The sequence below is a fragment of the Cyrtonyx montezumae genome, unplaced genomic scaffold, assembly GCF_038088225.1.
Source record: "Cyrtonyx montezumae isolate F1298 unplaced genomic scaffold, pur_monq_1.0 scaffold_3, whole genome shotgun sequence".
Lineage (NCBI taxonomy): Eukaryota > Metazoa > Chordata > Aves > Galliformes > Odontophoridae > Cyrtonyx > Cyrtonyx montezumae.
Genome location: NW_027072034.1, coordinates 102,669,568 through 102,688,449, shown reverse-complemented (window position 1 = coordinate 102,688,449; position 18,882 = coordinate 102,669,568). Strand labels below are relative to the sequence as shown.

General features: G+C 47.8%; 1 protein-coding gene across 1 annotated transcript; it reads left to right on the top strand.

The window, feature by feature from the left end:
• The first annotated feature begins 8,949 nt into the window (after positions 1-8,949).
• Positions 8,950-18,419, top strand: LOC136052459 (zinc finger protein 883-like). The gene is made up of 2 exons (XM_065742613.1): positions 8,950-8,983; positions 16,715-18,419. The coding sequence occupies exon 2, from the start codon at positions 16,726-16,728 to the stop codon at positions 18,145-18,147; it is 1,422 nt and encodes a 473-aa protein (XP_065598685.1). The 5' UTR covers positions 8,950-8,983; positions 16,715-16,725; the 3' UTR covers positions 18,148-18,419.
• The last annotated feature ends 463 nt before the right edge of the window (positions 18,420-18,882 follow it).

The following is an 18,882-nucleotide window of genomic DNA, read 5'->3' as shown; positions in this document are numbered from 1 at the left end:
GACCTTTTCTTCTGCGCTGGCTTGTCTGTGTTCTCTAACCAGATGGGGGCAAACATCACTTTGTAGCACCATCAAGGAAACAGTGTTGACCGCATGTTTTGTCCCCAGATCCAGTCACCTCATCACAGAACAGTCATATTGGTTAGGTACTGTCAGATTAATCACCTGAAGGCAATGACTGTATCCATCATGTGCTGGGATCTGCTTTGTAACCTCCCCAGGATGGGAGACTGATCTATTGGTCTGTCCCTGGATCCCCTTTCCTGTCCTTCTGGAAGGTAAGTGGGACACTTGACTTTTTCCAGTCACCAGGAACCTCTCTGAGCTCCAAGACATTTGATGATAACAGAATGGCTTCATGAGGATATTGGTCACTTCCCTTCTTGCCATGAGAAGCTGATCCTACTTTTCTACTCTTTTGCCTATATGCTGCCTCCATTTTTAGCTGTTTTCTGTCTGAAACACTTTTGTCTTTTTCCCCCACTTCACTTTATGCCTGCACAATTTTCCTCTCTAATTCCAATCATTCCCCTCTCTCCCCTCCTTTCCCTTAGGGGGAAGATGACATCCAACCATTCAAAAAACAACTTCTGAAGAAACATCAGATCTTAAGATTTCATACAGGATCTTTTCCTGGCACTGGGCACTACACTTGAATAGTTGCTTTTCTTTTTAAACATGTCCCCTCTACTTCTCCAAGGAGCTATAAGATGAAAAGATGTTTAAGCAAACATGTATCCACCTGAGTACCACTAACCCAAGCTTCTCTCTCCACATCATACCTCTTTTTTAATGGAAACCTACTGGGTGCCTCAAAAGATACTGCCTAAACAAGCACTGAACAGCCCTTCTGAGAGACAGACTCTCCAGTTTTATACATACAAATTCATTACTGAATCATACTTTGAAGAAAAGAGTTTTTCATATGATTTCCTCATCTGCATAGCACTCTTCCAATAGATGTTTTAAATTTCCATTGGAAAAAAAAAAAAAAAAACAGCAACCATAAAACTTAAGTAATAAAATGAATGTATCTTGATTTAGTGATGTTAAGGGACATATTTAAATTGCATTGGAAGTCTAACCTTGGTGTGAACATTTAAGGAGATCCTTTGAAGGCAGGTGGCCCAGAAAGCTGAGAACAGGTGAGTATCTAGAAGATTTGAGAAACGCCATTCCAAGGGGATACCAGGCCATCCATATAGCTCCCAGTCTGAATAGATTATGGGTTTTTTTGAGTCTGGCTGCTGTCAGGTTAAGTTTTAGGGATCCCCTCACAACCACAGTATTCTGACCTCATCATCCCCCACCCAAACAAAGGCAGTGTGACCTCTGAGGCACTGTGAGGACTAACAAGCTTTTGAGCTTCTTCCACTCTCTTGGCCAAACGGCACTTAGATGGAAAGTCAGGATTAAATCTTTTCTCACTGTTACACCAGTTCACTTATTTATTATCTCAGGACACAGACATTTTTATGGCTGGCCAGGAAAAACAACAGAGAATATAAACTTATTTGTACTTCTAAGACTTTTCAGCCATTTTCACTTATTACAGTGAGTTGTTGATGGAGGAAAAGAGTAGGATTTACCTGCATACGCATAAACAATATTTCTGCTATAACGTTTTCAGACCTCTAAAGATCTGTCTTTTTTCCACTCTCTATTTCTCCCCATCCATTATGTGAAATCTGCCTCTCCTTTCTCTGCACTGCCATTGGAGTCTAGACTCCCTCTGTGTTGACTCTTTCCCCATAGCCTGTGTTTTGTCTTGTGGTTTTCCTTCGTGTCGGGCATTGTTGCAAGTGGTGTTGGACTCAGGACTTTTGGTAGAAGTTGTCTCCTCGGAATGCACGTGGCTCCATAATGTCAGGGTGGACCCTAAGGCAATACTACATGGAAGAATTGCTTCCCACCTTTCAAAGTAAATGAATTGTCCCCCTGCAGAGGCAGAGTAGGAATAATTTAATTTTGGTCATGGTTAAGATACTGGAAAAGCACTTGGGGATGTGCTTATCATGTTATATGTGAATGCAGACTTGGGCTGCTTGAAACATAGAACTGAGCCCCAGAGTTGTTTGGGACCTCTGTGCAGATGTAGCAACTGTGAACTGAATCATAGATGGTGACAAAGTGCCTTCGCCAGGCTCTCTGACAAGCTGAATGCGTTGTGTGTGTGTGTTTGGGGCCAGGATAACTATGGCACAGGCTCTAAGTGGGATTCCAGGAATGAATTTCAAGAGTCTATCCACACACAGCCAGGATGACTCAGGCAAAAGTGAAATTGATTTTGGTTTAAAAGGGCTGTGAAGGAAGATATGAGTAAATATGGAGAAAAATAATCTAAAATTGATTAGAAAGGAACCGTTACCCAGCAGGCAGTAAACCATTGTAGATAGTCCATTGGATAACTGTGACAAGAAAATGAGATGGCTCTGTTATATACAAATAAGAATCAGAACACTGCACTCCTGCCGCGGTACTTTTTGCTTCAGTCTATGTGTCACTTTTTTGTGGTTTAAGATTACAAACTGCTATGAAAGACTATAAACATACCCTATAGCTTTGAAAAAAACTCTTAGGTTTTACATGCCAGACAATCAAGTAATGCTTCAAATAATAAAATACATAGTAAAGGAATGACAGTGCTATGTGCTGGGAAAACACTTGAAGTGTGGAGGAAAGAGCATTTTATATTATGCATGTATTCTCCAATGCTCCCAGCAATGCTTGTATGGGAGACACGGAGGACATTATTAAAACTCCTATGAAACCCAATACTAAAATAATTGCAATAATTGAATGAATAGTAATGTAATCCTCTTGTGACTGCACGGTTCCAGCAGAAACCTTAATTCCTCTATTACATTTGAAAAGATCTATAACAAAAGTAGAGAAAATCACTGTACTAACAGTAAGGTCTAGCTTGATGAAACTGGAGTAAACCATACCAGAAGTCTTAACAAGACAATTTCTCACTACTGCAGGAAAAGACTTAGCTCTGGTAAGGAATCCTACCAGAGCTTGTACCCCAGCTCAGAGAAAAAGTTGTAGGGGGCTCCCTAAGTAAACAGTAAGTTTTGCTTTACATAATCCCCTAGTAGCACAGTCACAGCTTGGAATCCATCTGGTCTCTAGCAGGTTTCTGACATCCAGCTGTGTCTTGCTCTGCAAAAGCAAAAATTTGGATTGGAATTGGAAACTACCGGAAGAATTCATAGCAAGGCTCACCTTAGAAACCCAGCAGAGGGGGGACATGCAAGCCTGATGGGTGAAATTATGTCACGGATACCAAACTGAAGGAAAAAAAGATGGATTTCACACTTGATATTGACATGGAAAAGGAAAATCTGTCCTTATGCTCGTGCTATCAGGGACATGAAACCACAGCAGTCTTTAGTTACTTCGATGGGACTTACTGAATCTATCAGTTTGGAGACAGTTGAGAGGCAACCAGTGAACTGCTTTTTCAGACAGACATCAAGTTCCTGGACAAAATTTCATTACATTTTTACAACTGTATGATGGCCTTTGAACCTCTACTTGTGTATTCAGGGCAGTTTTGGCTCCTGCCCAGGTCTCTGTTCAGCCTGAATTTGATGCTGAATAGGCACAGCTAACATGTTAGTGAGAAAATAGATGACTCATTCCACTTTGTTCTTGGGAATTCAGAGGGGCTGTATTACAAAATATATCTGCAAACTGCTTAGAATTGTGGATTAGTTCCAAGACGGTGAAATAATGTCACCAAGCTATACAAGAGACTGAATTAAGTATTCTAGGAGCAAGAGCCTAACTGCTGGTTTAACCACCCAACTGGACAAAAGTTCCGATTTAGAATTCCACATCAAATCTTGGAAAATCCACAAGATTTTGGATGGAAAGCGCTTCTAGGATGGTCTTCCTCATAAGCAGGACACAAAGTTTAATCTTTCTCCCAGCTTTAATGATACCTATGTCTCAAATAATTGTGTCAATATCAACAGCTGCTTATGCAAGTTATATAATAAACCTGCACAGCCACTTAGAAAATGTTGTGGAGAAAATGACTTTGCCCCCTTGGAGGAGCAGTGAGAGCAAGTCAGGCACAGATGTATATTTGCCCTGCTCTTATATTCCTTGTTATATATTTAGTTTGTTATAGCTGCTGGGGTAAAAAAAAAAAAAAAAAAGAGACGATATTAGGTTTGAAAACATGACTTATACAAGATAAAGAAACCCAGAAATATAATGCATATAAATATGAGAAAAGGGAATTACTTGCTCTCAGAAATGTGGAATAAATTTGCAGAGGCATGGTAAAAGATGAGAGATTATAAAAAGGCATTAAGGCTGTCACTATAAAGTAGTCAGGGAATTACCCAGCAAGCTCGCATTACCAATTCAGAGCGGAGTTTGCTGTGAAGAATGGCCTGGTCTTTGGAGGGAACAGAACAGCTGAGCAAAGTACATTGCAATCTGATATTCTTTGGAGAATTCAGCAGGCTCGTGTGGGTATAGAGCAATGCAAATGGAAAGCATAAGGTATGTATGTGCATCAGCTTCCTAAAAATCTCAAATATTAAAAAAAAATATATATATATAAGAATGAGCTGTTTGTTCAAAATAACAACCTGGAAAAGGATGGAATTCACGCTGCTAGATCAGGGTGAATAACTGCCATGGTTTGATACATTTACACATTGTTTCTCTGGCAGAGACTACACTGTGGCATCACATCATTATTTACATTTCCCAACTGCGGTACTATAGGGAATGTAGTGTTAGCATGTCTGCTGTGCCAGGCAGCAGCACAGAGCAGGCTGAGCAAGGAGCTGCAGCTGAGGATTTCCAACCATTTGCAAGGGCTAACAAGGAGGATTCCAGCCTGTGACATCTAATCCCACATATCCCATACTGAAAAGTCTACTGAAAAATGGAATCAAGATACTTGAGATTACTGTAAAAAGCTACTGGGTCTGAGAGAGACCCTTCTGCTGCTGAGCTTAAGAGATTGCCTTCAGAACATGGTCAATCTCTCTTTATTTCAAGAGGCAGCTGAGAAGCAGACTTTCCACTATAGGGCTAATCTTGCTGCATTTAAGTACAGATGAAGCTATGCAAGAGTCACACTATTTCATGGGGACAAAGGATGCTAAAGTGCAGGGACATGTAGTCTGCATGTGCAATGAAGCTTCATGGACTCAGAGCTCTGCCTGCCAAGGAGATCACTTCTGGCACCTTTGGAGTGCACACTCCCCAAGAAAAGGCTCTGGGGAGACAAAACAATATGGAGATGAAGCCTGCAAATCATAGAATCATAGAATATCTCCAGTTGGAAGGGACCCATAAGGATAATTGAGGACAACTCCTGGCTCCAGTTTTGTTTTGCTCTGTAAGAACCATGACAGTAAAAGAAAAGAAAAAAAAAAAAGGAGGTGTAACACATTATGAGGATTAAGGTGAGAACTGGCCTGAGAGGATCACACTTGAGAAGAACTGGGGCAGAGTAGCCCTTCTCTTTTTTCCTGGCCTCAATAGCCCAAGCCAGCTCTCTGCAGAAGAGCAGCAGTTGTGGAGCTCTCCTGCCCCACTCTGGGGCTGATGAGGCCAGAGGCACAGAGGGTGCCCACAGGCATCCACTGAAAGGAAAGGCAGGGGTTGGGCTAGGTTGTGTACAGCATAGGCGTGTCATCATGGTGAAGGAGTGAATGTTTTGGATTCTGTGGCAAGGTGTTACGGTACAGAAGTCTTTATGAAGACTGTGCTTACTGTAATGTTGGGGATACATTTAAATTTAACCTGATTGTGATGTCTCATCTTTGGCCATGACTGAATGGTGGCTTTGTTTATAGCCACAGTTTTCATGTACCACCAGTAACACAGCTCATGCAGAAGTGATGCTCAGGTCAGAAGGGATAAGCCTTTGTTGTTGTGGGGGAGAAGGAATTCCATGGGGATATTTGTTGCCAAAATACCGAGTGCCGGGTGTGTACTCAATCTGGTGATACTTCAACAGCACTTTCAGATCTTATTTCACGTTGGAGAAAAGAAATGATGTCTCTTTGTACCAGGCTGTATTTCCAAGAAATAAACTTGGAGAATACCTTTCATATTGCTGCCAGATCAACTCTGTGGCCACAGAGCCATACGGGGATAATTAGGGTGTTGTGTTACATATTCAGCTCCAGTAGAGCATTTAGGTCTCTGTTCTATCTTGTACCACCTCTTCCTTACTTTGTAGTGGTGACGTTCCAGTGATGAAGGCACTCATTTCACCACTGTCTGGGGCCTTAGAATTCCTGCTCTGCCAGCTTGTCAACTGTTTGTAGGGCGTTTTTATTTTTCTGCACCATCTTCTTCCACCTGCATCACTTCCATGCTGTGTATCTCGGTGTTCTGAAGGAGCAACTGCTGCTCTTAGCTGCTGACATCTGAATAACCAGAGAGTCCGAATGCTTCATAGCCAAGTCAGAGATTGACCTTCCTATTACTTGTGAAAATAATGAGACTCCTCGTATGTACACGTGGAAGTGAGGAAAAGCAAGCTTGTTTTTTTAATGCTTATGGAAAAATAAACCCGACTTTCTTCCAGCCCTGAAACCATTGCACTAGGAGCAGAGTAAGGTCTTTGAGAAACTTTTTACTGTGTCTTTCAGAATATTTTAGTTGTCTGTTTTCTCTGAAAGTTACCTGCAGGGAAACCAGAACTCCTTGTTGATAACATCTAGACAAATCATAGTTTTCTAAGCAACATGTACACGTACTGATGAGCATTTCTGCAGTACATTCTGAGGAGATGGAGTTTCCAAAGGAGGGCTACAAAGATAAGGAAGGGTCTGAAGGGCAAGGTATGTGAGGAGCAGCTAAGGGTCCTGGGTTTGCTCAGCCCAGAGCAGAGGAGCTGAGAGGAGGCCTCATCGTGGCTGCAGCAGAGCAGCAGCACTGAACTCTGCTCTCTGTGACAGCAACAGGACCCGAGGGAACGGCATGGAGCTGTGTCAGGGAGGGGCAGCTGGGGGTTAGGGACAGGGTCTGCTCCACAGGGCATGGAACAGGATGCACAGGGCAGTGGGCACAGCCCCACGTGCCAGAGTTCAAGGGGCTTTGGGACGCTGCTTGCAGACACAGCGTTTGTGTTTGGGGGGTGCTGTGTAGAGCTGGGAGTTGTACTCAGTCCTTATGGGTGTCTTTCAAGTTGGAATATTCTATGATTCTATGAGTGATCTGGACATATTTGTACAGTCAGGAAGAAGCATGGTAAGGCTTGTCAGTCTTTTTCCTCACTTCTAATTTATATTTAAATTGTAATGTTTAATGTGTCCTTTTCTCCCCTTTGCCATACAGTATGATCTGGTTGCTGTTGCTATTGACCTTCAGATAGAGAGAAAATCAGTGGCAGCTGATGTGTGACACTGTTCTCTGGAATTAATGGCCCTTGCCCTCAATTTCAGGAAAAAAAAAAAAAAAACATTGTAAGACTTGATTTGTGATAAAGGTAGGAGGAAGGAGAGGTAATATGGCTTCGAAAAGCCATTTGTTGTTGTCTGGTAGCAAACTCTACTGGTTTTGTCCACAGGTGTCACAGTACTGAGAAAGGAATTACAGAAAGCAGAGATGCATAAACCTCTGCAAAGGCTTAATGGTCCATAAATGGCACTTTGAGAAAGTGCAGCAGAAGCTGTTGCTGAATTCCCAGAGAAGGGAACCTCTACCTGAAGCAGGCAGCTGCTAGCAGCAAGGGAATTGGCCAGCACTGCTGTGTGACTGCATGAGAGCTGCCTGCTTGGGCCATGCTGCATTGGGACTGGTGCTGTCCTGCTGTGGGACATTGGAAAGGTGTGGAAATGCCTTCTGCACAAACACACTGCAAAATCTCCTTATTACATAGTGAGTGCAGTGTGACAGAAAGAGCTTGGGCATGCTGGTGGATGGCAAGCTGGGCATGAGCCAGCACTGTGCCCTCACAGTCCAGAAAGTCAACCATATCCTGGGCTGCATCAAATGCAGGTCAGGAAGGTGATCCTGACCTTCTGCTCTGTGCTGGTGAGACCTCACCTGGAGTACTGCATCCACATGTGGAGTCCTCAGCGCACGAGAGATGTGGACCTGTTGGAGCACACCCAGAGGAGGGCCACAGAAATGATCCAAAGGATGGAATGCTTCCCCTGCGAGGACAGGCTGAGAGCTGGAGCTGTTCAGCCTGAAGGCTTTGGGGAGACCTGAAAGAGACCTTTCGGTGTCTGAAGTGGGGCTGTAAGAAGGAAGGGGACAGACACTTTGTAGCAGAGTTTGTTGTGACAAAGGACAAGGGGAAATTGTCTCAAGCAGAAAGAGAGGTGCGCTCCTGGGAAGCAGAGGACAAAGTGCTAGGGAAGGGCATGCAAGGGAGAAGTGCCTTCTTCACACCAGGAATGTGCTGCCTGTGCAAAGTCCTCCCTTGGCAGAATGGCTGCTGCTTTGAGCTTTGCTCAGGATTCATGTGTACCTCTAGGGTAAGCTACCACTAATTAACTAACTAAAAGAGATTTAGGTAACATGCTAAGCAGAAATTCTTTACACAGAGCAGCGAGGTGCAGGCACAGGCTGCCCAGAGAAGCTGCGGATGACCCATCCTAAGAGGCCCTCAGGGTCAGCTTGGATGTGGCCCTGGGCCGCCTGAGCTGCTGGGTGGCAGCCCTGCCCATGGCAAGGGGTTGGAGCTCCGTGGGCTTTAAGATCCCTTCCAGCCCAAGCCATTGTGCGATTCTATGAAGGAAGATGTCACCAAGAGGACAGAAGGCAGCCGGGCTTTACCAGGGCACAGTAACACACAGATGCTGTGGGGAACGCGGACAACGGGACCCCACCAGGCTGCCGCCTTGCTGCCTCCTCCCGCGGTCGCCGCAGGTGCGCGGGCGGCTCAGGGGTTAATAACAGCGGCGCCGCGCCGCCCCTCGCCCGGCGCCCCCTCCGCTCCGCTCGGCTCCGAGCCCAGCTCCGTTCCCGGCCCCATCGCCCCGCCGCGGTAAGTCCGGCCGCGCCGCCACAACAGCGGGCGGCGCCGAGGAGGAACGGGGCCCTAGGACACAACGGGGCGCCGGGAGGGGGGCGGCGGCGGCGGTGGTGGAGCAGCGGGAGCTGCGCTCCAGCTGCCTGCCGCGGGCGTCCCGGTCGGAGCCGGCGGAGGAGGGAATTAGCGCTGGGATGGCGAAATCCGGAACAGAAAGGGCGTGCCGGCCCACGCGCGGGATGCTGGCCGGCAGCGGGGGGGAGGTGAGCGCAGCCGTGGTGCTGGGGCCTGGGGAGCGGGGGTTGTCACGGCGCGGCCACGGTGCCTCGGCATGCAGCAGGGACTGCGTGGGGCAGAGCGAGCTGGAGCTGCGCTTGGCGGTCCCGCCTGTGATCTCCGTGGGCTTTGGCAAAGGTTCCATTTCCCAGGGCCAATGGGAGGTCTGAGGGGAGGGAGCTCTCCTAAGGGCTTGCTGCAATGGACGGGTGTTGTGGATGTTATCCGGCCGTGACTGTGTGGCTCATGCAGGGTGAAGGGAGCGCGGCCATCCCCGCCCCGCAGGCAGCGGCGCGGTGTGCCCCCGCTCTTCTGCCCTCGCAGCCCTCAGAGGAAGAGGGTTCCCAAGGGTAAGGTGCGCGGGGGGTTCTGGTCAGTAGTGCTCTCTTGGGACCTGAAGCTGAGCGGCCTCGAGGCAGCCCTGAACTCGGAGTGAGTGGAGGTGCAGAAAACTCTCCAGAGAGCTGCTGTCAGCACGGGCAGCTCATGTGTTCCCTCTTACTTATAAAATACTGCTGGTGTTTGTAAAAAGAGCATCGCTACAGCCGAAGTTCCCATAAATGAGACTCTGTGACAGGAGTTCTTTAACCTGAATGTTTATCCCATGTGTCGGAGCATCTATTTCAGAAGTACTTGCAAACCACGTGCCAGTACTGGTACAATAGAATGCAGGACCAGCAGTTCCTCTGCAGAGAGAGGGGCCTCAGGCCCTGGAAGGAGGATTCTACTTTCTCTGTTCCCATACATCCCCCCTCTAAGCCACAATGGCCCACGCCTTTTGCTGATCACTTTTTTCTCCCAGCTCTGTATCAGTGCTGTTAGCCCCCTGAGACACGCTTGCATTGTTCAGGGCCGCCAGCAGCCTCAGGGCAGCAGCCTCCAGCTCTTCCTCCATCACTGCCCTTCCCATGGTCAGCAGCTGCTGCACTGTGCGCAGCAAGCTCTGCACATGCCTGTCCTGCAGCCTCAGGAAGAGATCCTCAATGTCGGTGGCGGGCAGCTGTCCCTGCTGCTGGCTGCTGACTGTCACCTCTGTGGGATGTGAGGTGGAAGGCTGCGTGTTCTCCAGCTGTGGCATGTCATCAGGTGAGGAGCTGGAGATACCTGCTCCTTCTGTGTTAGGGCTGGAGCTGGATGGCTGTGTGGTTGCAGGAGAGGTGGGAAAAATGGGCTGGGAACCGAAAATAGCAGACAATGCTGCATTGCTGTTCAGGGCTGTGTTGTCAAAGGTTTGCTTGCTGTTCAGGTTGGCCTTGTGCTCTCCTGGGCATGCAGTTCGCTGTGAAAGAGAAGAACATTCCTCTAGAAGTGGGGCCTGAGGAGCAGGCACCCAGCCACTGCCCTGCACTGTGACATTAGCACTCACAGTCCTGTCCCATACTTCCCGTTCTCTGCCAAGATGAGCACTGCTAAGCCCAAGGAGGGAAAGAAACTGACTCCTTTCCTGATAAGAAACCTTCTCTTTTCCTGGTCTTACTCTCCCTGTAAGTCTCCTTTTGTGACTTCCTGTTGTCTTCCCTTTAAATCTGCACAGCTCACCCTTTTTCCTGCATTAGCTTAGTTATCTTACCTTGTTTGGGAATGAGAGCTGGACATAAGGGCGGAGGTGGTCCTCAGAGGTTCATTTTCTTCAAGAATACCTTCCCCAGTGTCTCTTTTTTGCCAGGTGGTTGCAGGTACCACCTGTGTAGACTGGTCAGCTAGGTGTGGGTGCCCCTGGCAAGTGGACTCCCCGCAGCAGTCCTCTACCTTCCCCGTCTTTAGCCTCAGTTTTCTCACTACCTAATTTCATATCAATGCCCAGAGCAAAACAGAATTGTCAGGAAATAGCTAAGTAACTCACCTTAATGAAATACTTCTTTGTAGTGCAGCGAAAAAAAGCAAAGGCACAGAAGCTGGGGAAGAAGGGAGTTTCTGTCAGTTCGGAGCATATGGGCCCTAGAAAAAGGCAAAGACATGGACTTGGTGGTAAATTCCAGTGCTGAGTCCCACTAACCCTCAGCAATAACCTCAAAGACGTCTCTATTAGAAAGCCTAGACTATTCAGGAGTGTTCCACTGCTTCCTGGTCATCTCTGCCACTGAAGCCATGAGAAGAGGCTGGTGCTAAGGGTGTGTGGCTGCCATCAGATGTAAGAGAAGGTATTCAGAAACAGATGCCTTCTCCTCACCTGGGATTACTGCCTGCCCTCTCCCTTACCAGTTCCCAAGTCTCAGTCCATCCCAGCTCAGTGATGCAGTGCTGGCCCTGCAGAACCCCTATCTGTCTGCCTTCCCCTGGCAGTTGCGGTTGCCTTTACCTTTGGGGATGAATCCATGGTTTTCATACTCATCCAGTCTCTGGACCAGGGGGTTCTGGCAGCCATACAGCGTGCGGAGGTGGCAGGCGATGCTGGCATGGTGGGCAACCCGAAGGGACCTGAAGAACTGGCGGTACTCGTCATTGGAGAGCGGTGTGCCCTGTTGCTGTGCATTTCCACCCCAAGGGTCAGCAGTGCAGCCCCAACCTGACAGCACTGGTGAGAAATGAAATGCAGGGGGGTAAGAGGAGGATGTACTAACTGTGGCACACTCAGAAGAGCTGTCAGGCTGAGCACAGACTTCTGTTGCCTTCTCTGGATGCGGGGTCTAGAACGGTGCTCTGAGAATGTCAAAAAGGAGGTCTAGGCATGGAATGGACCAGCTCTGCCAGTGCTAACAGAGTTTTAGTATTTTGGGGACACTACACGGCTAAAGGGCCTTCACCAAAATCTTGGGAGATTGAAGTCTTGAGCTAGGAGGAAGGTCTGGGTAGTTGTGGCTGGAACTGAGAATTCAGCTTTGCTGTCAGACCTGGAACAGGGAGATGATTTCCTTTCAAGACTTTTGTGTCTGCAAATTCTCTTTCTGTGTTAAGTGTGTGATCTCTTGAGTTGTTGAAGTATGCCCCCATTAAAACAGTCCAAGTGTTTACTGAACCCACACACAAAACTTACAGCCAATTCTTCCCTGTAAAGAACATGATGAAAGCTGGCAAAATCAAACATTTGGAGGCCAGATGAGTCCAAAAGAAAGTGTCATGCACAATCTTAGTTTCATCTCCTTGTGCATATGCTTTTTTATCCATTATTTAAGTGCACAGCAAGCTACTCATCTTTCCTTAGGACTTCAGTGTCCCTTCATTGTAGACTGCCCCAGGTGCAGAAGTAAAATTGTAAGATAGACTTGTGCTGCATTCAGGACATCTGCCTCATTTCCCACAGGGGTATGCAAGAAGGAAGGTGCTGGAAGAGGAAGGGTAGTTTTGTGGGCACTCCTTCAAGAAGTAGGTTTTATTCCTGCCTACACCACAGAGGTTTCTGCGTGATGCCAGGCCAGTGCCAGGTTTCTCAGTGTGTTAATGGAATTTTCCTTACCTTGTGGGTTGCCATTTATATAAAGACAGAGGTCTCCTAGAGTTTTGGAGTTTGCATGTGCTGTATTTTGAATGTAAGTGCTACAGTAGCATCTACTCTGAGAAGGCAGGGCTGAAGCATCTCAAACTGAGATTCTGAAAGTAGTGGATATTTTTAACTTTAATCCTTCTCTGCCCTCATTTTGCTATTCGCAAAATCACTATAAACGAATTAACAGCTGTGGAGCACTAAAATGTAGAGTGTACAGAAAGTTCACAAGGACAAGAGTCATTTGAATGGGATCTGCACATAAATCAAGCACAGACGAGTAAGGGTGACAACTTACTAAATAGCTGCTCATTGCAAAGACATAGCCTACCCCAGGACAAAACCAGCCAAAATCCACGTGAAAAGAAGATAAGCAAGAGCTGTGTTACTATGTGCACAGAGGGAACAAATCAAGAGTTGCAAAATGGATGCGATTTAGGGATGATGTAATCATTCTCTTTGACTTTGCAACCTCTGGAGTAGGTTGTTAATCTTTGTTTGTTTGTTTGTTTTATGTAAAGGCAAACTTAAAAATTTCTACATGGGCTTTATCTTTTTAGCATCTCTGCCATCTTATTAACATCTGTGTGCCTGTAGATGTAGCAGAATCAAATAGAAGTGTGTTACTTTCCCTCTCAAAAGGATCAAAGAGGTTATTGAGCCCTCTGTGAAACAGTATTAGATGGGAATGAGACACTTCCAAGTGACTTTGTGGAAATCTACAGAAAACGGGAACGAGGAAACCTGGGAATACGGGACTCCTCCACAGCCTTTCAGTAGGATGTAAGCTGGTAGGCTGTGCCTTTCTGTCTATTTCTTCCAACTCTGTCACCTATTTGCCTTTAACCAGATCTCCCTCTGCCTCCCCTACCTCCTCATCTGGACAGTTCTTCCTTTCTTGGCTGCTGGTGTGAGCCCAAGACTGCTCTAATTTCTGGCCAAGCTGTGACACATGCCCAGTCCCCACCCCTGCTCCAGCCTCTGCCCGGTTGTGTCCAGCTTCAAATCCTCCTCCCTCAGCTCTGCAGTCCCACCCCACCTCTCCTTGATGAATAACATACCAGCTCCAATGGATAAAGACTGGCAAAAATGTATGCATCTGAGATCTGTGTATCTACGGTGCTTGGGCCTGCCCTTTTCTCTTCCTCTCACCTCCAACATACCCACACTGGAGTATACCAGGGGTGAAGAGGCAAAGGGCAGCCAGGTCAACCATCCTTCCTCATGCCCTGACCTGAAGGTGAGACATTTTCTACTCACCAAAAAGAACCAGGAGAGTCCATGTGGCTGACATGGCACCGTGTGTGCTGCCTGAGACAGAGCCTCTCACTTCCCCTTGCCCTCTGTCCTATACCAAGGGAGCTGGGAGAGGCAGTGGCAAGCACAGCCTGCTTCTCTTGTTGCTGGTGACACCGGATGGTGTCATAAACGCCTTAGTTCTTTGCTCTGTTCCCTTGCTTCCATTGTCTCCCATTTCCTCATGCCTGCACTTCTCCTGCCTCTGTACTCAGCAGCAGCTGTTTGTTGGGTTTGTGTCAGGCATGTGCCCTCCATACTTCTGCCTCACTGAGGGTTGGGGTCTCGGGTGGCTCCCTGTGCTGTGTTCTTCACTGGGCTCTCATTGCAGCTTATCTCCCTCCTTCCTTGTCTAACTGATGTGTCATCAGCCACAGTGATGCCTGAGGGCTTGTCCAGGCTTACCTGCTCTGGAGACCAGCACCTTGTCCTTACCTCGCTGCTCAGTAGTGTTTCAGGCTTCCCGCCTTTTTTATGGCAGTTGTCAGGGCTGAGTGCTTTTCAGCCATGTTCCTAACTCTGCACAAAATGAGCTCTCTTCTGTATCTGCTTTCTTTTTCTGCAGGTGCTCACCACTTTGGGGTGCAGATTGTCTGCATGCTTGGAGCTGCTCTGGAATGATAGCAGAAAGGGACTGAAGGGTGGCTGTTCTCTCCTAAAACCATCAGAATGTGTCAGTGGGGTCAGGCTTACCTGCTGAGCAGTGCTGCCTTGTAGGTTGGAGGGGGCCACGTGGGGAGGGAGGGCTCAGCTTCCCTGTCATGTTCAAGTGGCACAGCATCAAGCTGAAATGATGCAATGCTGGAATTCACATTTGCAGTTTTTAAAGCATCTTCCTTCTCTAACCTGTACGTTTTTGGGTCTTCAGAAGTCAGCTTCTTAAAATGTCTCAGTCTTCTCCTGCTGCACAAACATAGCAAAGAGTTAAATAGGTGACCTCATTTTCTATCCCACAAAACCCTCTCCTGTGGGCTGTACTTCTACTCTTTAGAATGATCCTTGGGAACTCAAAACTGCCCAAACCGAATGATGTCAGGGTTCACACACAGGCAGGTGTGCGCTGCTGCAATTTTCAGTTCACCTCCAGCCCTGTGTCCCAGGGCTGTGACAGGAATGAGGTCGTAGTGTCACTTTGCTGGAGAACAGGATGGGAAATTCTGCCTTTGGTCTGCTGTTGCTTCTGCTGATGTGTGAACAGATCGAAATCCCTCTCTCAGACCTGTATCTGGCTGGCTGAACCGCTGAGCAAATGCTCCTCCATGAAAGCAATGAAGAAGACTCCAGGCAGATGCAGAAGGCAGCACATACACGCGGGCAGCGTTTTCTTCCCTCTGCCTCAGAGCAGGACTGTACTGTGTTCATATTTAACTCACCGGGAGGAAAGTTGACAGGTAGAAAATGGCTTTGAGGCATCTCTGTTTTCTGTACGAAACTCAGCAAGCTGGCAGGCAGCTCTCTGCAGCATGTGCAGCCAACCCTGTCTTTGCTGTGTGAGCAGCCCTGGCTAGCAGACCTGACCAGCAGTGTCACAGTGCATGTGGCAGAACAGCAGTGACCCTGGCTTGTGTTTCTAAGCATTATTTTACTCTGGCTTAGTATGCTTTCATTTCCTAAATCTGTCTCGACACTGCTAGTAGAGCTGATGGTGTTTGTGTTTTCCCCCTCTGATCAGGAGCTGCTGTCCCTGACTTTGTTTTGACCTCATGGATAGAGTGAAGAGAAAGAATGCTGTGGCCAGGAGGAACTGAATGCTGAAACAGTGGAGGTACTGCTCGCGAGTTAAGAAATTGAGAACTTGAATAGTGCATGCCTGGGGAAGAAACAGAAGAGTGAATGCTGAAGATCTGGTTATGTTGTGCTGCATGCTTCACACTCATCCTGAATCTCAGCTCCTGTACTACACAGGCTTTGCTCCCAGGAAGATTTGTAGGCAGGGTATGCAGAAGTGGAATGCAATCCTGGAGAATCCCAGACCCTTTGAAGAGGAGTCTATCTGAAATTAAATCAAATACTGTATCTTTTTCAGCAAAGATCTATACTTGAAATGCTAGGAGGCATAAGTAACCACAATGTGGCTTTTTCTTCCTTTCACTCTGACAATATTTTAAATGTGGTGTTGGTCAGTCAGCTGTCCTGGGGTCTGTCTGTGTCAGGGGCCAGTGCTATTATTTTATCTGTACTATGGGCGCTTTTCAGTGCTGAGTGTTATAAGCAGAACTTTGGGCATCAGTATAACCGTTGTGCTGTTGTCTTCCCAAATCAACAGGTCAGCCAATTCAAAACCTGAGGGGCTTATCCTGCTGCATTCTGCTCAGCTTCTGCCCTCCCACACATAAGATGATGATGTTGGCTCTGTAAGCAGTGCCCTCCAGCTAATCTGCTAGGATTCATTTCCCACTTGTGTTCTCCACACTAATACAAAACCAGGAGCCTCAAAATGTTTCAGTCTAAATGTACGTTTCCATGCTTGATTAATAAAACAGCTTATCATTCCATTCAGTTGTGTATTTGTTCTGTTGACAAAATCTAGATACAATTTGCTGCAGAGAATGTCTGGTTTTCCTTATAAGGAAAAGGTTTATGACTGCAAAGAAGAAAAGTACTCTGCTTAGCAGGGGATGACTTTCTGTGGTGCTGTCGGCTTCCTTTCTTGATTAAGCATGGGAATACCGGAGAAGAGCAGTGATTCACAGACAATAGGAAGAGTAATGGAGGGGCTTACTCATTGCTGGTTCCTCTGTTCACTCCCGCAGGTGGGCAGACCATGGGCGACGTGCAGAAGGCTCAACCTCCTCAGGAAAGGCCTGTGAGAGCTGACCCGCACCCATTCACCTCCAGAACGCCCACTGCAGATACCCTCTGGGGCTTTGATGAAAGACCAGACTGCAAGCAGGAGCTGGAGATGGAAAATGAGGTGAAGCAGTCCTTTGGAAAGAGGCAGGGAAAGGGAGCTCCCTGTATGATGGCAGTGTGGGAGCACGAGGACGGTGGTGGCACCCCCATCAGCAAGGTGGGCCTTGCTGGGGACAGTCCAGACCCACCTGTGTGTGGGAACGGCACCATTTGGATTCAGCAGATGGGAGAGAAAACCTACGAGTGTCCTGAGTGTGGGAAGAACTTCAGCCGGAGCTCATATCTCAGCCAGCACCAGAGGATCCACCTGGCAGAGAAACCCTTCAGCTGCTCTGAATGCGGGAAGAGTTTCACCCGCAACTCGGACCTGATCAAACACCAGCGGATCCACACAGGCGAGAAGCCCTACCAGTGCAACAAGTGTGAGAAGACCTTCAGCCAGAGGTCCAACGTGATCAGGCACCAGCGGACCCACACCGGAGAGAGACACTACCAGTGCAACGAGTGCGGGAAGTGCTTCAGCCAGAACTCACATCTCATCGTCCATCAGAGAAGCCACAAAGGTGAGAAACCGTTCCATTGCCCCCGGTGCGAGAAGAGCTTCAGTGACCGCTCCTCCCTGATCATACACCGGAGGGTCCACACCGGAGAGAAGCCCCACAAGTGCCAGGTATGCGGGAAGAATTTCCGGGATAGCTCGGCCATCATTCGGCATCAGAGGATCCACACGGGAGAGAAACCCTACAAGTGCACGGAATGTGGGAAAACCTTCCGCCAGAGCTCGTCGCTGGTGACCCACATGCGGACGCATACGGGCGAGAAGCCATACAAATGCCCCGTGTGTGGGAAGAGCTTCAGCCAGAGCTCGGCACTCACCACGCATCGCCGCATCCACGGGGGAAAGGTGTTGCCCCTGTACCACGGCAGCCTCTTGCCCAGCCCCTATCAGTGCACTGAGTGTGGCAGGCAGTGCAGCGACCACCCCACTCTCATCAAGCACCAGACCACACACACAGAGGAGCGGCCCTACATCTGCGTGGAGTGCGGGGACAGCTTTCGGCGGAGCTCAGCGCTCAGTGTCCACTTGAGGATCCACCGCGGGGAGAGACCCTACAAATGTGAGGAATGTGGGAAAACCTTCCGGCATAGCTCGGCCCTGGGTGCACACCTGAGGATCCACACGGGATCCAAGCCCTATGAGTGCAGTGAGTGCGGGAAAAGCTTCCGGAAAAGCTCTACGCTTAAAGTGCATTTGAAAGTCCATGTGGCCAAGAGACCTTATAAATGTACTGTGGTTAGGAGGACTCTCTCTTCCTGCTCTCTTCTCCCATAGGGTTTGGTTGGAGCAGGAAACAAGAACATAATTTGATTGTGTCTGGAGGGCACATGAAAAATGTGGGCGCTGAGAACTACAGCGGGAAAAGGATAAGGAGACACCATGGTAGCTCTAGTGTCAGAGCTGGGTGCTTCACCCCAGGGGTACGTTAAATTATGAGGTCAGGGAGCTTGTCCTAGGAGCCATGTACTGGTGGTTTAGAAAGAGTACCGAGAGCTCAGGGGAGACCTAGTTCTGGGTAATTTGGGGACTGTGAGTATGTGGTAGAATACAAGCAAGAAGGATTGGGCTTTTGGAAGAACTTTTCAACTAAAAGATCAAATTTAAAAGTTCCGGGTTGGCTCTAGTTCAGAACTCTGGCTTGTAGACTTAGAAACTCATATTTTCCTTGAATGTGGTAAGCTTCCCGATGTTTGAGCAGGCACTCCTGATTCTTTGAGTCCAAAACTCAGGAGCTGAGCCTCAACCTGTTGTGTTTTTCTTTCCTCTGTTCCAAATCCTACATGGGACGATGAATCCCTGCCTCCATAACACAACATCTGGGTTGTATTAGGGGCATCAACAAAACATGGGCAGAACGGTGGGCTTACCTCATTTAACTCTTCTTTTGCTCCCTGTTTGTGCCACAATAACGTGATGTTTGATGTTAAGTTAGGAATACACGTAGCACTGTGCTAATGACTGTGTGTTGCAGAAACGTCCTCTACATTGCTGTTTTATTATGAGGGATGT